At 28.5% G+C, this 21439-nt stretch overlaps 1 protein-coding gene and 1 long non-coding RNA gene across 3 annotated transcripts in view; one reads left to right on the top strand and one right to left on the bottom strand.

Annotated features, from left to right (window-relative positions):
* LOC107454595 (uncharacterized) overlaps positions 1 to 21439 on the bottom strand; it is an 84082-nt gene that overhangs the window by 42252 nt on the left and 20391 nt on the right. Inside the window, exons 4-5 of the mRNA XM_087168769.1 lie at positions 16062 to 16184; positions 13862 to 14043 (exon numbers count right to left, since the gene is read on the bottom strand). Of these exons, the coding sequence (XP_087024895.1) occupies positions 13862 to 14043; positions 16062 to 16184 (305 nt within the window). The remainder of the gene's footprint in view (positions 1 to 13861; positions 14044 to 16061; positions 16185 to 21439) is intronic.
* LOC147807111 (uncharacterized) lies at positions 4733 to 12066 on the top strand. 2 transcript variants are annotated; one of them, XR_015435495.1, is made up of 3 exons: positions 4733 to 4789; positions 6167 to 8095; positions 11918 to 12066. It is a non-coding gene; the product is annotated as an uncharacterized LOC147807111 (long non-coding RNA). The 2 variants fall into 2 exon arrangements; XR_015435494.1 differs by lacking the exon at positions 4733 to 4789 and having other exon boundaries at positions 4821 to 8095.

Below are 21439 nucleotides of genomic sequence, written 5' to 3'. Positions count from 1 at the left end.
AACCTTTATCCTTTAGGCAAAGAAATTATTGTGATGCATAATGAAACACATCAAGCATTAGCAATTTAAATGACAAAGAAAAAGAATTCGCTAAAAAATTTTTATAATATAATAGCAGTAAAAAATTATAGTAATTAAAAGAGAGTTATCAGAAAAAATGTTTATTTTTAAAAAAAAAAATTTTTTCATTTCACTAAAAAATTTTAGTACTCTCCCATGCAGCATGAAAGGGCAAATAAACGTTAAAAATCCGTTTGTCCGTTATAAGGTTTTGGTCTTACGTTAAAATTACGTTAATTTCACGTGATGATTTTCACCATTTCTTCATTCGTTAAAACGTATACGTTAAAATTACGTTAATTTCGCGTGATGATTTTCACCATTTCTTCATTCGTTAAAACGTATACGTTAAAATTACGTTAATTTCACGTAATGATTTTCACCATTTCTTCATTCGTTAAAACGTATACGTTAAAATTACGTTAATTTTACGTAATGATTTTCACCATTTCTTCATTCGTTAAAACGTATACGTTAAAATTACGTTATTTTAACGTTATCAATTTTCCCTTTAAATATTTCGTTAAAAATACGTACTTAAAATACGTTATTTTAACGTGTACATTTTATCCATTTTTTGACCGTTTTTTAAAAACGTTTTATTAGCGAAAAATTGACGTTTTGTTGCATAGTTATATTTACGTAAATTTTTTGGGATTATAAACGTAAATTTAATTGTAAAAATGTTTCAAACAAAAAGGATGAACCTGTGAGAGCCCAAGAAAGATAATCTTTTACGTCTCTCTTGAATTCGAATAAACTGAACATTGCAGATTTTCATCACAATTCATATTTAATTTTTAATGCTTATAATTATTTTTGTTTCATTAAACTGGTTATAAATATTTGCTTGTTGATAATATTGAGTCGGCTCATTATCAGTAACTGACAAGGGAAATATGAGTTTTAATTCTTATATAACTAAACTATGATGAAAATTAAGAAGTTTTCCAAAATACTGAATAATGTAAACATTTTCTACAACTTGACATGCAACGAACATACCGTAGAAACACATTATACTTAAATTTAAATTATCTCTGTCAAGAACAAGAGTCCTGGTGTAGTGGTTACAGTGTTCGCCTCAAGGGTACGGCGTCCTAGGTTCGAGCCTACTCTAGTGCTATGCGAATACTAATAAATATTATTATTCAAAGATCTTAATTTAAAAAATTTATTTTTCTGTTATTATGTAAAAATTGATTCACTATTTTTTTATATTTCAATTATCGCTCACCATACTAGTTTATGAAAAATAGTTTTAATATTATAATTATTATTTTCTACTTCAATCAACATGAAATAGAAACGATTATTTTTGGTTAATTTTGTTAACATTTATTTATTAATTTCTTACTTTGCAATAATCGCTTACCGTATATAAGTTTTTTCAAAATAATTGCTAAGAAATGAGTCTACTTTTAAATTCCATATTCTTACTGCATGAAAGAGACATTTACTTTATTTTAAAATACTGATTTAATTTTTTTTTCCTTCCAGAAACTTCATAAATTGTAAAAATAGAATTAAAGTATTTTGAAAAATTTATCAATCTTGATTCTTTAATGTATATAATATTTATTAATGAAAAAAAATATACATATCAAAAGACAGGTTAAAAGATAATTCTCAAAATTAGTTTTCGTAATAAAATTTAGTGTGGGAAGTTTTAAAATATTGGTTGTTATTAAAAGACGTTTTTACACACAACAACGTTTTTACAAATTTATTAAATTTTGCTTTGAATCTTGAATTTTATAATCTGGAAATTGTTTAATTATAAAATCTCAATTGCAGTAAGTAAATTATTTATGAAAATCATATATAGTAAAAAATAATATAAATTTATAAAATATAGAAAATAATATAAAATAGCATAAAATATAAATAATAATTGTAAGTTTTGTTGTAATGTCAGAAAAATAATTTTTTTTTATAAGAGCAAGTAATGATAATTCTTTATTTCTTTGCAAAATATTATTTATGAGTGAGTTTTTGTGTATGTGAAATTGTAGTACTTTTAAAAATAGTTAGAGAGTTCGGTTTATTTTTCCGAACTGTCAGTTTTAGGCTTTCTTGCATTAAATAGTCTGTTTTTTTTTTTTTTTTTTTTTAATTTTTTTTTTTATCATATCTGGCAATAATGTTACATAACAGGGAATTTTAGTAAAATTTTCCTAGGGACACAATGCTTGGAAGGATTTAAATAGCTAATGAAGTTAAACAAATTGTTTAATAAAAAAGAAAAGGATTTAAGTAAGGAAAAGAGAAAGTTCCTCAAAAATTGAAGTTAAGACCTAAATTTTGCAATGGTAATACATAGACCCTGAAAAAAAAAAAAAAAAAAAAAAAAAAAACACCTTTGAGGGGAAAAAAAAAGGTCTCGCAGTGGACTGATCGTTAAGACACGGTTCCCAGCAGATCACCGAAGTCAAACATCACTGGCTGCGGTCAGTGTGCAAGTGCCACTTGGATCAGTCTGCGTAGGGACCGAGGGTGTGCGGTATTGGTCCTCGTTAAACTGTGCTACCGTAAAGTGCTCGACTTCGCGCGCATGTCGTCGGGCTACCGAAGCGGGGGTGCCATCCCCTCCGCAGAGGATCAAAATTGTGATGGTATGTCTTCGGGTCATCCTCCGGGATGTTTCCCAGACCGTCGCCAATAACCCATTGTGCAGCTCTAGTGCGACGTAAATTAACAACAACGACAACAACAAGAAAGAGAAAAGAAGAGAGAAATTAAATATTTGCTTTTTCATATTTTGACATTAGTGCGACAAATTTTTTTCTTTGTTTTTTTACCAAGATTTTTCCATTTAAGCTTAGTTCCCGGTTAATAGGGGTTTTAAGGGCCATTCTAGTCCTTGACGGGGGCGGTGCTCGATCCTCGACACCACCGAGTACATGCGATATATGTGCTATTAAAATCTGTGGAATCGAGAGGCCTGTGGTCGATCACATTGCTGTGCCAAATGTACAGAGATCTGGAGAAAATTTCCTACCCCTTCAGATTTAAGTTTAAATGGATGATAAGCCTAATGTACAGCTCTAGTGCGACATAACTAAAACTCCTACCTTCATTAATTCTTTGACACATTATCTGTTTACACTGTGTTATCTGGGAATACAATTTCAACAAAATCGTTTTAATATATACATACATTGCTTTTAAAATGAAGACAAATATCAGCAAGCGAACAAACAGATTCATAAGAATTTACTTTTTTTTTTTTTATCTAAAGCACTGAAGAGAGAAACGGAACGCTTAACGAAAATGGATCCTTCCAGCTAAAATTAAATATAAAATTTTTAATATATTATATGAAAATAACTTGATCCACTGGAAATGTTAACAACTTGACACCCTTTTTTACCCTTATTGTTATAATCAAGTTTTCAAATCCATTATATTACCTCTTTTTTTTTCTTTTCTCCAAATGAAATCGTGATTTAAAATGTGCTTTTTATTTAAATGTGTATTTTTTTTATGTAATAAATATTTTATGAATTTTTTCAAACTATTATTTTTAACACGGTCATCACCAACAACTAAAAATGATACCTAAATCATGAGACCATGCCTTTATGCATGCCAATTAATGTATGTAAAATCTTCACCCACGCAGACCAGAAAAACAAAAAATAAGCACGAAATTTGAGAAATAACATGTAATCATGATAAAATAATTAAAATTAACCAGAGATAAATAAATGTACATGTTGATCCCATATTATGTTAATCGATAAAACTTTTACATTGGTGGATGTAGTTAGATTAAATCTTTTTGATTTGATGGAAGATGTAACGTAGAATGTATTCTACAATATCTTTCTTACTCTCATTTCGGATTAAATGGAAATCCTACAATTTATGGTTCATTGATCAGCCTATATGATGCACAAAAAAATCAATGTATATTGTTAGTTTTACAGTTTTAAAATATAACATAATTAATGTCTCATTTAGTTAAATTACTATAGTACGATCCTCTTATTCCTAACGATTGGAAATGAAGTTCCTGGTTAGAGGAAGCAAAAAAGTGTAAAGTTTTAAAATAAATAATCACGTATTTTAAATAATCTTGTATGTCTTCCGAATCAGTGATCTTAATTTATAATATTTATTCATGTTTGTCTTTTAATAATAAATTATTGTTAATAATAATTTTACATTTCCAGAGCATAAAACAGCAATTTTTATGAATTCATAAAAATTATCAAAAGCATTAAAATCGAGTTTTTTTATATGCAAGCTATTCAAATAATATTATACTAGTTAAAATAAAATACTATTATATATCTGTAATGAAAATAACATTACATAACAATATAATTCCATTTTTCTTTAAGTCATGAGGTAAAATAGTAATAATTTTTTAAAAAAGGCTTGACAGTTTTATTTAACTTTTTTAAAAATATTATATGAAAGTTATTCTACAATGTAGCATTTTATTCCAGGTTTAATTAGAGTAATAATAAGAAAAATAAGAAGAAAAATCAAAAATAGAGAAAAAATTGATTCACAATATAGATCCAAAGTAACTCTCCACATTGCTTTCAGTTATTTGAGTTTTTGTTTTACAAGTGCATTAAACGATACTGAGTTTCAACTTTTCACTCCTTTTCCGTGGGAACAAGTTCTACACTGGGATTGCTACCCCTACACTAGACGACACTATGCATTTCTTTACATTTTTGCACGCGTGTGTTTATATACGCCGAATTCAATGGTAAGTTCTTTTATTCTTTACTTTAATTATTACGATTTAGAATGTTAATTCATTTTAATGCTTCACTATCAAAAAGAGTAAATAATTATTGCAGTTAATTCTACTTGAAATAAACACAAATATTCTAAGCCTATCATTTGCGAAGTTTAACAAACTATGACAAAACGTATCGATTTTGGAAAAAAGCAAGAGAATTTGTTGAATCTCATTTACTGTGCATAAAATGTAAAGAGACGAAATACAGACCCGTTATATACGATTGTTATGCAGTTAAGATATTTTTAATAAAATCATGAATTTTTGGAAAGTTATCTGATGGCACCTAAGCTTAATCAAGGAATATTAATCTAAAATGCTGAGTTAAACTAGTTGCGATCTTATATAAAAAGAATTTCTATTTTAAAGCTTTAATTATCAAAATTATTAAATTAATGCTGCATTATTTTATTCACCTGACAAATTTTGTTGCTATAATAAATAACAATTAACAAAAAGTAACAATTATAAGCATTATTCTGAAGATAATACTTAAATGTTATTAATCATGGTTGACTTTACACACCAAAATATGAGTAGAGGGGATATTTTCCTTCTGTGATTTGCTGCGCCTACTATTGTGGATTTCAAACTTGCATACATTTATAAAAGAAAACTTGTAGAGGTTTGCCAGGGGTTAGTGGCTACAAGATATACCCTTTTGAATTTCTTCCCATGTTTTGTTTTCAGTGTGATGATAGTCACTGGAAGTTACCAAGACCTGTTGATTATTCTGCCACAGGTGATGATAAACAAATTTTCCGGAGTAGAAAAGAATTTTAGCTAGATTTATAATGTAAATTTTTCTGTTTCACTAATTTTAGGGGATATTTCTGTATATTAATCTGTCACACTAACTACAATAGCCAAGCTACCAAAAAGATATAAACTTGAAATTTTTTTAAAAAAAACATGAATGTTTGCCAAATGGTTACGAGTTATATCTTTCGAGTCCGTCCCTTTCTGTGATTTTTTTACTTTCTTTCAGTTTCTCCGATACCAGAAGTTGCCAAGACGTGCTGATTATTCTGCCATTGTTCATTTTATAGAGATCTCCCCTTATTTTATGAATCAAATAAAAGGGGATGTTTCCCTATTTGAACTAGATTGTGCCAACTAAAAATGTTGAAACAAAAAAAAAAAGAAAACGATTTTGTACTTTGCAAAAATTTAAAAAGAAGTATGTAGAAGTTTTCCTGAGGGTTGTTTCAACTTATATTCTCTGAGTTACTCCCATTCTGAGATATTTACTTAATTTTTCGTGAACCACTGGAAGTTTATAAATATTTAGCCATAGGTAACAACATAGAAATACTTATTAAACTTTTAATTCTCTATTAGGGTTACTTCTGTATTGTGAGCAGTTATGCCAACTGCTATCGTCCAGGCACCAAATAGATTTCTAACTGCTAACTTTTTAAAAGAATATGTAAAGGTGTGAGAAAGGTAGCTACGAGTTATACTCTTCAAGTTGATATCCGTTAGTTAATTTTTTTTAGTTCCTCCTAGTTGCTGCGTGGAAGTTGCTTAGAAGATATAGTGATTATTCACCGGCAGATCATGATACGGGCATTTTTCTTACTGTTTTGCCTACGAGATGGCAATTTTATTAGCAAATGAGACGAGACAAGTTTTATGTGTGAAACAGTCCTATCATATTGTTATTAATTTGAGCTGTCTTATCTACTTACCTACTATTGTCTTATAAAGTATAAAAACTATTAGTTGTTGCATTTTTAAAAAAGTTGAGTAGTGCATTTTCTTTTAACTTTACCTTTTTAAAGAACCAATGGTTAAACACGCTTGATTGGGGTAAATTTTACAAGAGTTTATAGCAGATGGTTCTTCAACCAAAATGTCGTGGAAGTATCATCTTAACAAGCTATTGCAAGAGAAAACCTCACATGGACAAAATAGTTTTTTGACTATTTATTTTGCAACATGATATCTTTAAAAAAAAAAAGAAGAAAAAACACCCAGTTGAACATTTACTGGAAATTTTTCTTCTTATTTTTGAAACAGTTTTTGAAATTTATCAGCTAAAACGATATGGAAAATAATTGCAGTAATTTTCAATATTAAATTATCTTTAGAATTATTCTTATTCAAGCTTTTATTTAAATTTACATTGCTGTTTAAAACTTTTTTAATTCTTTTATAGTCATTGTATTCTAAAAATATGCCTAGGCAGGGGTCTGTCAAGGCCAAATTTACTACCGTTTAGCGGTACCTTCACAAATTAAACTTAAGAAAAAACAGTAGTTTCACAAAATACTTTTTCTTATAATTTTATTTTTGTATTCCTTAAGAAATGATAAATCCATATTTTTGTGTTGATTTTTTAATGTAGTTTTTAATTTTTCACAAATTATGTCTAAATTTTCATAAAATAGGTACCTCTCAGAAAAACCTAGACAGACCCTTGCTAGGTGAAAAAGTTCAATTGAAATTTTTATTGCTAAATTTTTCTTTTAAACAATTTTTGTCTTAGTTTTTTTACTAGCTTTTTACATTTCTAAAAAACTTTGTTTTTATTAACTGTATGACACAGTAATTAAGAATGTTTCTATTGACTTTATTCTTATCTGGAAAATATGATAATTGGAAAGACTGAGATGTAAAGCTTTAAAATTTTATTTTGAGAATTAAAATAGATTTTTCTGTTTTACATTTGTATATAATCTTTTCTTTTTGTTAGTGTTTTTAAGATAACAAAGCATTTTAATAACATATTTCTAATAGATTATATTTTAGTTAATGTTGCTTTATGGATACTGCTTTACAGAAAATATTATTCTTAGCATGGAAGTTTTGTTGTAACAATTATGATAATTTTTTTTTCTCTTTCTACTTTACTTCATAACTTTATTAAGTATTTCTGGTTTAATTTTTTGTTTTCCCTTTAGCCCATTCCACTAATATAGATAAGCATGGAGTAATTTCCAATTATAAATAAACTTATTTATTCGTAAAAAATATTTATTAATGAATGTTTTTTAAAAAAAATATTGCTATAAAAATATATTCTGCATTTCACCATTTTTTTTAGCTAACATTCTGTCAAACCATTACTCCTTACTTCTCTAGTTCTGAATAATAAATGTGCCCATATAAAAATATGTTTGAATAATTTCTATGTTTTTAAACGTATTAACTGAATGAATTTTCTTTTTCATAATCTATTGATGTACTTCTGAGGAAGATCTTTGAAAAGGATCTAGCTTTGAGAATGAACCTCCATCAAGTCTCATTTGAAGGTACCTGAATTAAGTATGTCTAAAGAAATAACTGTATTTGAATTGTTTCCTTTTTTCTTGTGCTTAAAAATGGGTAAAAAAATTCGTGAAATTATAAACATGATCAAATCAATTGTTAAAAATTATTTCAGATTACTTTTGCTGATATTAAAAAAAGTAATTAAACATTGTTTACATAGGCTGCCCATGCTTCAATAACAACAAATAAAAGTACTCAAAAATTTGTCTCTTAAAATGAATTATCATATATTGTAAATATATTTTCCATGTACTGTAGAATCCTAATTATTTCATGCACAATCATCAGCCTTTGCACTATTCAATTAATTTATAATAGAAGTTTCTGGTGTAAGTTTCATCGTTAGTATCAAGTAGAATGGTAAACTGTTACTGTTTTTACCACCACTATTTTTGCTGTTCCAATGTTTTATTTCACTGACACTTAAAAAAAAAATGTGTTTTATCTGCATTAAATTAGTCTTTTTATTCATAGTCCTCCATAAGTTCAAACAAATTCTGAAACTTCTATTTTGCTTTTGAGAATTCTTCAGCGATTATGCAGATTGATGAATGCCTCAAAGGCTAAGGCTACTCAAACCAAACATTTGGCAAACATTAAAATGAATTATAAAATGAATAAACAACATCAATTAGAAATTCTCGGGGAATTAAGATTTATGCATATTGCTCAGTATTTCAAATCTCCGTGGCAGAATCGCAGCGAAACGGCGACATTGTTGCAAAATTTTACAGATCTCTTGCAGAAAGATTTTTCTCTTGAAAAGAAGAAAATATTACTTTTCTTTTTTACAGAAATATTTGAACATGCAATATTTGAATCATGCATTTAGATAATCAGTTTTTGACACGCTCAATTTTCACCGATAGTATCATAAATCGACGTAATGTTTTGATAGTATTTTCGGCAGTTATTGATATTGATTTTCATTTGGTTCTTAACCATCTTGATATATTTAAACAATATGGAAAACTCGAATCGAGCATTTGAGTATCTATTTTTTAAGGCTATCTATTTTTTTTTTTTTTTAATTCTATTGAATTTTTAGAAGTTATAGATGTTGATTTCTCCTTAAATTTTAAATCAGATATTTTTTATACGATATTATTTATTACAACCTAATTTCAAAGTGTAACACGCTTTTGAGGAGTCCAATTTACGTAATTACATCATATTTTTTTTTTGGGGGGGGGGCAATTGCTACTACGGATTTCATGATATTTAATATTTTTTTATTGTGATGATTATTTACAAAATGCGAAGAAGCTAATAAAGTGTGTGTCTTCCTACCAACAAAATGTGAGAATATCACCCATAATATTAAAAAAAAATTATTTCGTGTTAAATTAAGAAAATCATTATTATTATTTTTTGTTAACACAGCATATTTGCCATTTTAAATTAGCAACATATATGTTTGTTTGTATTAAAAGTATTTTGCAATTAGATCTTAGTGCTGGAGAGTTTAGTCGCAGATAGCTCAAAAACATTCTACCACAAGATTTCAAATTATCCTTGTTTTAATTAAAATAAGCCAATTGTATATATGTTTATATATATATATATATATATATATTTTTTGTGTACATCTGCAGTTTTCTACAATTCCGCATATTAGAAATTGAACTTTCAATATTGTTAACTTTAATCAATGATTTTATATCTATGACTATACATATGATATTTTCTATTTATATGATATATCTGTCTATGATATTGTCACTTTATTTTTATAAAGTTTTTTTTTTTCAATAACTTCTGCACTATATTATTATGCTTACATTAAATGAAAAAATTTTTGATTTCATACTGTTTGAAAACATCTTTTATTTAAATATCTTATTTTTCCAAGTGAATGTTTTTGTGTTTATTATTTGGTGTTGAAGTATTAATGATTAAAATGCTTTGAAACACGATTCATTGTGTATATCAAGGTTGCAAAAAATGCTTACTTTTCTCTAAAAGAGTTAGACTGACTAGTTTTCATTAATTTATTATATTTTCTTGCATTTTACTGTATACATTTAGCATACTTATGTTCTAACTTTTTATTTTAACAAAAACTATTAAGTAAAATTTACGTTAAATGTCTAATATTGCAGAAAACTTGTAAGTTAAGTAGTTCATGCAATGGAAATTATCACTACTACAAACTATATGAATTACAGTTTGACAAAAAAATATATATTTGTTTTCACATCTGTAAATAAGTTTAAAAACATTTTGATATATCTGCTCTATACTTGTTCAAAAAAATGTTTATTTTATTTTTTTGCAAGGGTGTAGAAAGTTGGTAATTTTGTTTTGCTCATATATATATATATATGCAGCATTAAAAAAGATAATTTCTAATTAGTTCCAAGCATAAAATTATTATTTTTTGAAACAATTTTAAGTTTAAGGCTGTTCCTCCGAATTGTTTTTATAGTTCAAAATTGCTATACTGCATTACTCCAAACATTCTGTCATGTTGCTACAATTAACTAACAGCATTGTGTTCCTTTCATTTAATCACATTTTTCGAAGAAATATTTATTAAAATATTTCTCCAAAAACTGTGTTTTGTGTGTGAAGTTTTTTTTTTTGAAATTTTTTTATCCAGTCCTTTTTAAGTGGTTTAAACAAATAAAGTTTTTACTGCCCCCAAGCAACCTGATTGTAACACACTAGGGTCAAGGAACACAGAACCTATTTTTCCCACCCTTCCTATTTTTCCCACCATTACTAAGAATTCCGTTGTGGAAATGAATTTCTATATCACCAAACAGCTTTCTAATGTATTTTGGAGTAAAGTGTTACGTTTTAGCAGCGATTTTACAGAAATTAAAGAATTTTCAAAATAACCATTTTTTGTTTAAAAAAGCTTTAACAGAGGCAATTGTAAAATGTAATTCTTCACTTGAACTAAATAATATATAGTTTAACAAATTACTGAATTTGTTAAAATTACTCCTTTTGTATATTAAAGATACTGTTAGTGTTAAAAGGCATAGTATTTTTACTGTTTTAATAAATGAGAAATTAAAAATTACATAACTGAAACTAATCGAATTGTGTTTCTGAACTACAAAGTTCTTGCAAAATATTCTGAAGAGGAATGAAAATTGCAGCCAAGGAGCAATAAAAAATGAAAAGAATGAGAGAGGAAAATAAAATTCTGATGATAAGTAAATAAACAGAAAGTATAGGGCAGCTTTTAGGAGTACTTTACCTGACAATGGGCACATGTCGTGGCAAGTACTGCGGTTATGAGAAAAAGTAATTTCAAATAGGAGTGTTTTGTGAATAGTTTTGTCTTGATTTTAGGTCAGCGTGGGTAAACCAATTGACACCTTTATTCCTTCATTGTTCCCCTATTAGAAATGTGCTCTTACTTGTTACCAAAGCAGCCAACAGCACCAGACTAAAACTCTGGAGGAGTTCTCAAAGCCACACGAAAAATAATTTTATGTTTTGTTTATAACTTACTGCTGGCTTCAATGTAAGATTTAGTTAGGATAAAAAAAAATTATGAAATATTCTAATTCAGATTTGTGCTGTATATGTATGTAATTTTGTTGTGTAATATGTGACTAAAATTTGTAAAATAGATTTTCTTATATCTAAGTATTTGGATGTACTCAATCGATATATACTTAGTAGAAATTCCATGAAAATAATAAACAGTTTTAATATTTTTTTAAAATTTTTTATTTAACTGTATTTTATCTAGTCAGTATTGCTTCGTTTTAGAAATCTACTGTTGGTTGTAACAATTTAATATTATTGTCCGGTATATTTTTTTTTCATATGCTAAAATATTTATTTGTTTTCCAGGAACATTGCAGTGAAGAGGTGATAGTAACAGCGGGATGGAAGAAGTTACGAATGTTTCAGATCTGTGGCGATGTGTTATAATTGTAAATCTATATATTGTAAATATATTGTATGATAGTTGTAAAATAAATAAAACTTAATAAATCTTATTTGATTTAATGTTTTTTTCTGTATTTAAAATTATTTAGTTAACTGCTCTTCTAGATTAAAAATTTTAGTTTTAGGAACATAAGACTTAGAAAAATTGTAATTTTAGTAAGTAAACAAATCAAATGGTTAATTTGGTTAATATTTTTTTTTTTACTTCGTGTGTGTGTTAAAGTAAATTTTAGTCAAATTTTTCAAGCTAAAAATTAAAATATATGCATTTATAAAAAAAATAATGAACCCAAAAGCATTCTAGAAGAGTAGATAATTTCCAGCAAGCAATTTGGAAACATGGACTTCAGGACAGCAGTAGATTTCTTAATTATTAATTTAAACTAAAAAAAAAAATATTTTTTTTCCATATGGGTTTGGAAAATCATGTAAATATTGAGTAATTTTTTCTTCTACCAATTCTTTATATTACAAACTTTTAGGAATGAAAAATGTAAAAAATTCCTGAGGGACATGAAACTTCATAAATAAACTAGTATGCTGCTGTGAAGAGGTAGAAAGGTTTGCATTCCATATTCGTTGAGTTATAATTTGAATTGTAAAAATTTACAGAAAGTGTGAGATTAAAAACAAGCTTTTTCTAGGATTCTAAAAAAAAAAAAACATGAATATCGGCTATTTTCCGTTATTTTAGTTTTAGTTCGAAAAGAATTAAAAGTTTTTTTATAAATAAGAAGTAAATGCTATATTTTTTAGTGTAATTAGTGCAGCGTAAACATTAAAATACGGAATGGTTTCTTTCCTTCTTAGTTAAAAAAAAAAAAAACTTAAAATATGCTATTGTTAACAATTCGGTTAAAATTACGATAAATTGAAATTAATTTAGTTAAATTTTCGCGAAAAATTTATCAATTCACCTAGCTCAAAATAAGCGTTAAAAATATTGATATATAAGCGTTAATAATGCGTAAATAAAGCTCAAAATAAGCGTTAATAATACGTAAATAGTATGGATAAAATACGTTTGTATTTTGGTTAAAATAACGTAAAATGTACGTTATTTTAATAAAAATAAGCGTTAAAAACACGTAAATATTCTTGGTGAAAATAACGAATTTATAGAACCAAAAATATACGTAAATAGTTTGGTGAAAAAAACGTAAAAAATACGTTAAAAATTGGTTACGAAATTCACCTTAGTCAAAATAACGGCAAAAATCCGTCATTTTTACGTTAAAAACAGCCCAAATATAAACGCTTTTTTACCTAATTCGAGACTACCACTCGAAACGGAAATAAAACGTTTTAAATAAACGTTTTTTTGCTCTAAACCTTGTGGCATTTTAACGTTATTTTCACGTAATTAATACTTATCTCTGCTGCATGGGCTGTTAGTATTTCTTTTCCTCTTTAATTCGTACTACAATCGACAAAAAATGTAAGTACCCGTATTCAATTCATTTCTGTTTTTTTCCAGACTTTTTTTAGAATACTCGAATTTGTTGTAGTTAAAAAATAGAATTACATAAAAAAAAATTACCTTATGATATTTACTAGCTTAAGATGTAAGCAATGCAATTATGTGACTAAGAGCCAAATGTATTGCTAATGATTAGTCATCATAAATATTTAATTATCGTCCAAATTAAAAAATAACGCTTCAAAAATAGAACAATAATTTTCACTCTAGATTTAAACCAGAATTTATGCACTGTCAGCGTTATACTTATTCTCATTAATAAAAATCGATATCGATTTGTTATTTTGCCAAACACATTGCAAAGTTTTATGGCAAGTAAAATTATTATTGACCGAAAGAACTTGTATATTTTATGAAAAACTTACCTTTCTTCATAAATGGCGACTGCATTATCTAAATGCTCTTGTACAACATTCGTCATATGTTTCACTTTGGACAAGTTATCTTTCTCAAATTTCTTATACTGTCGTAGAAAAGATACTGTATCCAATATATTCTTTCGTAATTCTTTATTTTGACTCTGCACTACACTTACTCTCTTTTCAATCTAAAAATACGCAAATCATTTTCTTATAAATATGATACTATAGTGAAAATGCTTATCATTTCAGAGTCATATAAATAAACATTAAAATAGCTTAGTTTAAAAGAAGTACTAAAACAAGTTAATATATTATTTTTATTGCTTCAATTATTATCTTATAAAACTTGTTGCTATTTCAATGTTTATTATATTTTTTCAATTATCAGTTAAATATAGATTCTATAAAAGCAACTCGAAAAGTGTTTAAATTGAAGTGCAATTGCGTAAAATGAGATTGCGATAAGGACATTTTAGAAATATTCATAGCCCATTTCTGAATATCTGATAATCGCCTTCTTCCGACAATTAGAGTTAATGCATGCATATATAAATTTATGCAATCACTGATGCCACTAGGGCAGTTAACAAATCGCTATCTATTAAAAAAAGCGTTGAAAAAGTGATCAAGTTTAAATTAAAACTTTTTAGACACATTTTAAAATTCATTGATACGGAAATTAAAACCATAACAAGATATTTATATTCTCTAAGTAAGCGATGTCATTAAATTTTTATCAGCACAATAACAAAATTAAAAGTATTCTCTAAACTTTTTTGAAAATATTGAGTTAATTGGTGTTAGAGAATGTGTTTTGCGAAACAAGCTAATACAACGGTTTGAGCATTTTCACAATCGAACCATGGAAATCGATTGCCCACTGAACTTCCAAAGGGGCCTTTGAAGTCCACCATTTATTCATGAATCCATGAATCTTGCAATTAATGTCGATACTTGAAGAGGAAAGTGTAGCTGAAAAGTTCTCACATTCTTTAAGTTCAACTAAAAACCATTCTCCATTTGGCACAATTGACGGAAAGTTCTGCTTTCACGAGATGGATTCCAGAAATACTCTTTATTAAGAAGAACTGGTGTCCTTTACTTAGAAAGCAGTCTCTTCAAACGTTTTTAACATGATAATAAAAAAATAATAAATATTAATAATAAAAAAATAAAAATAACGTGAATCAATAATGAATGAAAGATTGAAAGATTAGAGTGTAGAAATGGGCATACTATAGTTCTTGTTCTATAAACAAGAACCTCTTCCTCAGTGTCTAAACAGCAAATGATGATAGAAAAGTAAAGAAACAAACAAGTGTTAAGGGGCTTAATCAACAGAGGCAGCGGTACAAGTTTGAACACGATAATGGAAAAAACGAAGATAAGAAACAGGTGTGAGGGATATGATGATTCTAATATCTTTTTTAGTATCTTGTTCAAATGTTCCTCTTACCCCATTGGTTAAACTACTTTGCACGTGTTTGCCTCTTTACTTCTATACCATCATTTGGTGTTTAGACACTGAGGACGTTTCGTGTTATAGAATCACTCGTTTATGGAATCAAAACTACAGTATACCTACTTTCATTGCTTTACCAATGCAATTTTTCTTTCGCTAGTCTACATAGCACAAATTATACCCTATCTTTTTTTGTGGGGTCTTTCATCATTAATCGACTACTACTGTTTTCAGTACATATCATTAAAATGCTTCCATCACCATCATTTGCTTAATAGTTCTTATTCATTTCGGTCACTTTCGAACAATTCCCCTGTAAATAAGAATCGTTAATGTTAAATGGTAATAAAATTCCTACAACTCCGCACGATGGAATGCATTTACAGATTTCTGGAAGAAGTAACTTGCAGTTTGTACGTAAGTGTACGTAAAAAAGTATTTTTCCTTCTTCTCCAACCAACCTACTATGACAAATTACTTAACACTATGCAAGTGAGAAATAAATTCTTGTCAGAGATAACTAAATCAGTGCTGATCATGTTATCGTAATGGATCAAAGAAAAACACAGATGGAAGTGTAAAGACATTTGTGCTGATCACATGAATATATGATGAGTTGCCTAAAATGCCAATGCATGTGGTAAGCTATGTTACGTTTTTAACTCAAGCAATTGAACATCACAATAAATTACAATAGTTTTATTATTTCAGTGCGGATTTTCAAGCATTTAATTTAAATACCTGATTCATTCTATTGCTCATATTTTCCAGCAAGATAAATTCGGGTGGTTTTCTAGGTAAGCATCTGAGCTTATTAGTGTATTCATTTCTCATGAGGCACAATCTCACGACCAAACTTTTTATCTGAAAGTAATTATGGGAAGTTGGAATTTTCATTATTAATAATTTTAAAGATATTGTATGCATCAAATCATATTTTTCACACATTGCCAAATAGCAAAATAAAATGAAATTTTAAAAATGGTTTCTTTGAAATGTGTTACATCAATTTGTAATTTTCTCTACATATCTCAACGAAAACTCTTTTTTTTTTTTTTTTGAAATGTAATATATCACGAAAGACGTTTTAATGCATGACTGGTATTTCAAATGAAAACTTCAGTTTTTTTTCCTTCGAATTTTTAACGAAAAGAAACAATTCTTTGCGGGCAGTCTGGTTTTGATTGATGATCCTCCAGTGACACAACCCATTTTCAAAATGCAAATTCAAGCAAAACAAGCTATTACAACCAAAATTGAATGTTTTCAGTAAATATTAAAATTGAGACTCAAAAGTAGGGGAAAGACACAGCTGTTTAGAAATGATAGATTTCATATTGGAAACAGAAAGAAAAAAAGATCAAAGGTATCAGAGCCTACTTAGATGCTTATAATGCTTTTTTCTTTTTAAATCTGCGTATTTCGTACACGAAATGTGGCAAGTTATGTTGCATTTTAAGAAAAAAAGATTATAAAAGTACTTTTAGGAATTCGCACTGAGAAAATAAGTATAGTCAAAATTACCAGAATATGGTAAAGTTTGCCGTACTTCTATCTCTATGAGAACACCGATTTTTACCAGAGTACTTTGGTAAGGATTTTGGTTATAATATGTGTTGAAATTTGCTAAGGGATGATAAAGTTTGGTAATTTTATCATGATGTTTTTTTTTTTTTTTTTTTTTTCGTTTTTTCTTCTCAAGAGCAATTGATTATTTTTCAGAATCAGGTGATCTTGCATTTTATTATAACGTTAGGTTAACAAATTTTTTTTATATAAAACTATACTTACATATTGAAAGCAAAATGGTCTTTTTTTGAAAAATATCGACTTTTTAGGGAGGGAATAAGATAAAGGAAAAGCAACCACGAAGATTGATGAGCAGAACGAAAAAGGGGTGGAGCCTTTGAGTGATTTAAAAAAATGAACCAATTAGCGAAACATTTTAAAGCAGGAAAAATATAACATATTAGTAACTTTCGATCTAATGATCAGATTTTCCAGAACAAAGACTCAATCTTAATGGTTCGATGGCCTAACCTTAATTATTTAAATAAATAATTATTTTAAGCTACGACATTAGGCATAAAACCGGGCTTTCTCTGAATAAACAGATTCCTTTTCATTGTCAAATTTGGATATTTGATTCCAAATTATATGGTGAATAAGCCATGATTTGATATTTTATTTTATAATCGGCGTTGAACGGCTAACCCAATTCTGAATTTAGGACTATCAATGTTCACCATTGTAATTTTTAACCCAACCCAAAAGACAAGGAAACTCCTGGATTAAGCATTGGGACAAACTAGCCCTCGTGGAAGACTTTTTGTTTGCGATGCATGGAGGAGAAAAACACGAAAACTTCCTATGGTTAGCCTAGAGATAGGGAATTCTAACCCATGATCCGTCTACCACAGTGTAATCCGAGAGCAGAATTCGTATCAACCAGCCATCCCTAGAATTCGAACCTGGGTCACCTCATTGGTAAGTCCCCGTTCCCTCATAGCACATGGTTTCTAATTATATAAACAAAAGAGGAAAGGAATAATTCCGAATCACATGCTTTAAGACGGCGGTTCTTTTAGAGGAGCCCATGGTGGCTCCTTTATAGTGAGTGGCAAAGTTTTATTTTTGTTAAAGTTTTATGTAGTTGGATGGCTGATTGTTAGATTAACTGACCTTGAAATAGAAGAAATTGAGTAAAAATGTATGTAAGCAAGAAAAAACTTAAATAAATAAAGCATGAAAATAAAAAAATTTACAATATATGTTGTTCATATTCCTTACAGCAAATTATTAAAGATTGCTTTCATATTTCAGTAATTTCATGAATTTAAACTAAACAGCAAGAACCCTCCGACCTTGGCAATTCCTCTGGTCTTAGAAATAAGTACGCGTTTGCAACTTTCGTCGCGAAAAAGTTAAATACTTTTTGTTAAAATAATTCTGGTTGTTGTTTATACGCACAGTAATATTTATTATTTTCTATTCTGTATTCTTTAATGGTATTCAATCTTTTTTATTATTGTTATTATTACTATTATCATCTTTTTTTTTTTCCTTTTTTTGAATAACGTAAGTATTTTCCTTTTCACAAATCATCATCAACCATTATCAATCCACATCCAGATGAAGGTCATTTTTAAACGTTTCCAAAAATTTCAATGGGCTGTTTTTGCCTTGCAATTCACACCATACACCTGCTACTCTTCTTATTAAGGCCAGTAGTTAGGGCTTTCAATTCGGAAAACATATGCTAGCAAAGGTGTTTGTGTTTTAACGGCATTGGTTATGTTTCAATGTGACAATTCTCCCCATCAAGGAAGGGAGCGCCGGTTTCTAGATCAGAAAAATTAACCAGAAATATGGTTTTTCAAGATATCTCCCAAACAACGTTACAATTTTAAATATACGAGTTGTAGATCGGTAAATTTCGCATAAAAAAGTACCAATATGATATGTTTTGTCTCAAATATACTTACCTGACCTATTGAAAAATTGAGCTAAATTGTCCTCTTTTTCTACCTATTTTGTCAGAATTAATGCTAAAATAAAGTAAAAACCCTTTTGGTAACACTACAACATTTGTTACTCTTGTCGCTCATCCTAATTGGTCTAGCCAATTGGCTAGGCTACATAACACAAGTTGTGGCCAGAAAACCGGACAAACAATTTTCAGCATAACTGCAGAAAAATTTTCCACACTTTTGAGTAGTTTATAATATTCCACACTTATAATATTCCACACTCCATAATATTCCAATGCAGACCCTAGACTCCGAAATGGACCTATACACTTTATCTATGAGATTGAGATCTGAAGAGTAGTTTGGCCATTCTTCAGATGAAATCATGTCCGGAAAATGCGTTTTGCACCATTCTTGTTTCTTTTTGGCATTGTCAGCTGATGTGTAGTCTTGTTGAAACGACTAATTTACATTGCCGAAAAGTTTCTTAGCCCACGGAAATAAAACAAATTACGAATGTCCAGTTGGTACACTTTTTGATTTATTTCTACGCCCTCATTCACAAAGACCAGAGGTGTTTTACCCATACCACTCTGGATTTTGGCAATTTTTAACAATTGTTGAACTGCTTGGAACGTCTACAGACCTGTCGTTCTGTAATTTATGAAACTTTGGCTAATTCACAAGTTACTATTCAATCAACCGTGTGGAGTACAATAAATGATCGAGTCTAAGCGTTTCATCAAAAATAAACACTGAAAAAGCCATATGAGCAGTCCCCATCGCTGTCTAATTTAAATATTTAATTATTTTGATGCCAATTTAGTGTCAAAAAGTTAATTAGAAATTAAAAGTAAATCTAATAACGATTGTGCAAATGTTTAATATAATATTTTATGCTCAGTTGTCTTGACATTCAATTATAATTTATTATACACTTGCATTGAAATAAAAAGTTAGCCTTCACATCAATTGTCACTGCTCTTCTATATCTTCAGGAAAATTGTCACTGTTCTTCTAAAGTTCCACACAATGAGTTCGAATTTGTGTATCCCGCTTTTGATGTATGCATAGACATAGTTCCAATTTTATATTTAGAAAGAAAAAAGTACTTATGTATTTCCGCGAATGTATTGTGCATATAAACACTTTGTATGAACGTAGTATAGTAACATATCATGGCATATCATTTCGCTTAAAAGAAACGAACAATGGTATGGAATAAACAGGAAAAAATACACACATTAAACTTTAAGAAGACATAAAAAGGATTAAGAGATGTTCAAAAATTTAAGCGCATGAAAATACATGAATAAACTTATGAAAGCTGCATGCGAATAAATGGAGGCATTTAGTATTATACATAGTACATAGCATCTTGTAAATCTGGTATTGCTTCTTTTTTTTTTTACTTATGTATTTGTATACACTATATCTGGCTAACTAAATAACCTAGATGACAAATGCTGTCATCAAATTGCAAAATGTATTCCTCAGTTTACTCTTTTATGTTTCTCAAAATCTTCACAATGCTCATCATATTCTTTCCAAGCACATTCATTCTACGAAGGAAAATTCATACCGACAATGCCTAGATAAGAAAGATTTCCAAATCAAGTTTACAAAGTAACGGAGTATACAAAGTTACTGAAATTTAAAAATACAACTTTCCTTTAAATATACTGTAGTTATCAATTATTTATTCAACTTAAGAACTGTTATTTTTAAAAAAAAACTAACCCTATCCCTAAAAAATTTTTAAGGAATTGGGGGAAAACTCAATACTGTCATGTTTTCATTTAAAATAGGAGGACCCTATCTTTTTATTTAAAAAAAGAAATTGAACAATTGATGCATCTGTACTACAGAAATAAATCCACATTCCATTCCAAAATATTTTATTTATTTCTTATTGTTACTATTATCCGACTGACCCGAAGCAGAAATAAAAACTTCTTGCAAGATCAGCGACTTATCTCTTTTCCACAATCTAAGAAAACCGGAAATCCGCTTTGAGGACCAGGAGCGATTTTTGTATTAATCCGTCAAAAAAGAAAAAAATAAAGAATAAAAGTGAAGCAAACATGGATAGAAAGAGGATTCACAATTCTGAGCAATTCGATGAAAGCAGGAACAAAATAATAAAAAAAAAGGAATCCTTTTTCCAGTTTTATATTCCCAATGCACCCTCAAGCTTTACCACCATGTGGGCCTCAGGTGGCCAAAAACGGATCAAATGTTGAATGCCATTCGAGCAAGGAGAGATCTTTCCTTTTTTTGACTTCAACTTTTCCCTTATTTTTCCTTCCAAACCCTTATTTTTCCAGAATTGTCGTTTAAGTCATGCATTCATTCTTCAACATTTTTTTTTATTTTCAACTGCGTCTACTTTCCTTAGATCTTCCTAGAAAAAGAATTACCGTATTTCATCTATTCTTTTCTTTCCTCCTTTTTTTTAGTATTGTAAATAGATATTTGCACATTCTTTTATGATATGGTAATGAGGAGGAACATATTAAATGGAGGTACTTTAAAAATGATTTTTTTTAATTATTTAATTATAATTACGTATGGAATCAGTTTCTATAGCACATTTTTTCAGTGTTTCTTGACTTTGTACACTTATTATTTTGGCTCCAAATACCCATC

This window comes from Parasteatoda tepidariorum, chromosome 7 (genome assembly GCF_982258835.1).
Source record: "Parasteatoda tepidariorum strain Cologne lab strain chromosome 7, Ptep-v5.0, whole genome shotgun sequence".
NCBI classification, from domain to species: domain Eukaryota; kingdom Metazoa; phylum Arthropoda; class Arachnida; order Araneae; family Theridiidae; genus Parasteatoda; species Parasteatoda tepidariorum.
Note: the sequence above shows the minus strand (reverse complement) of the source record. Positions and strands in the feature narration are given on the sequence as shown.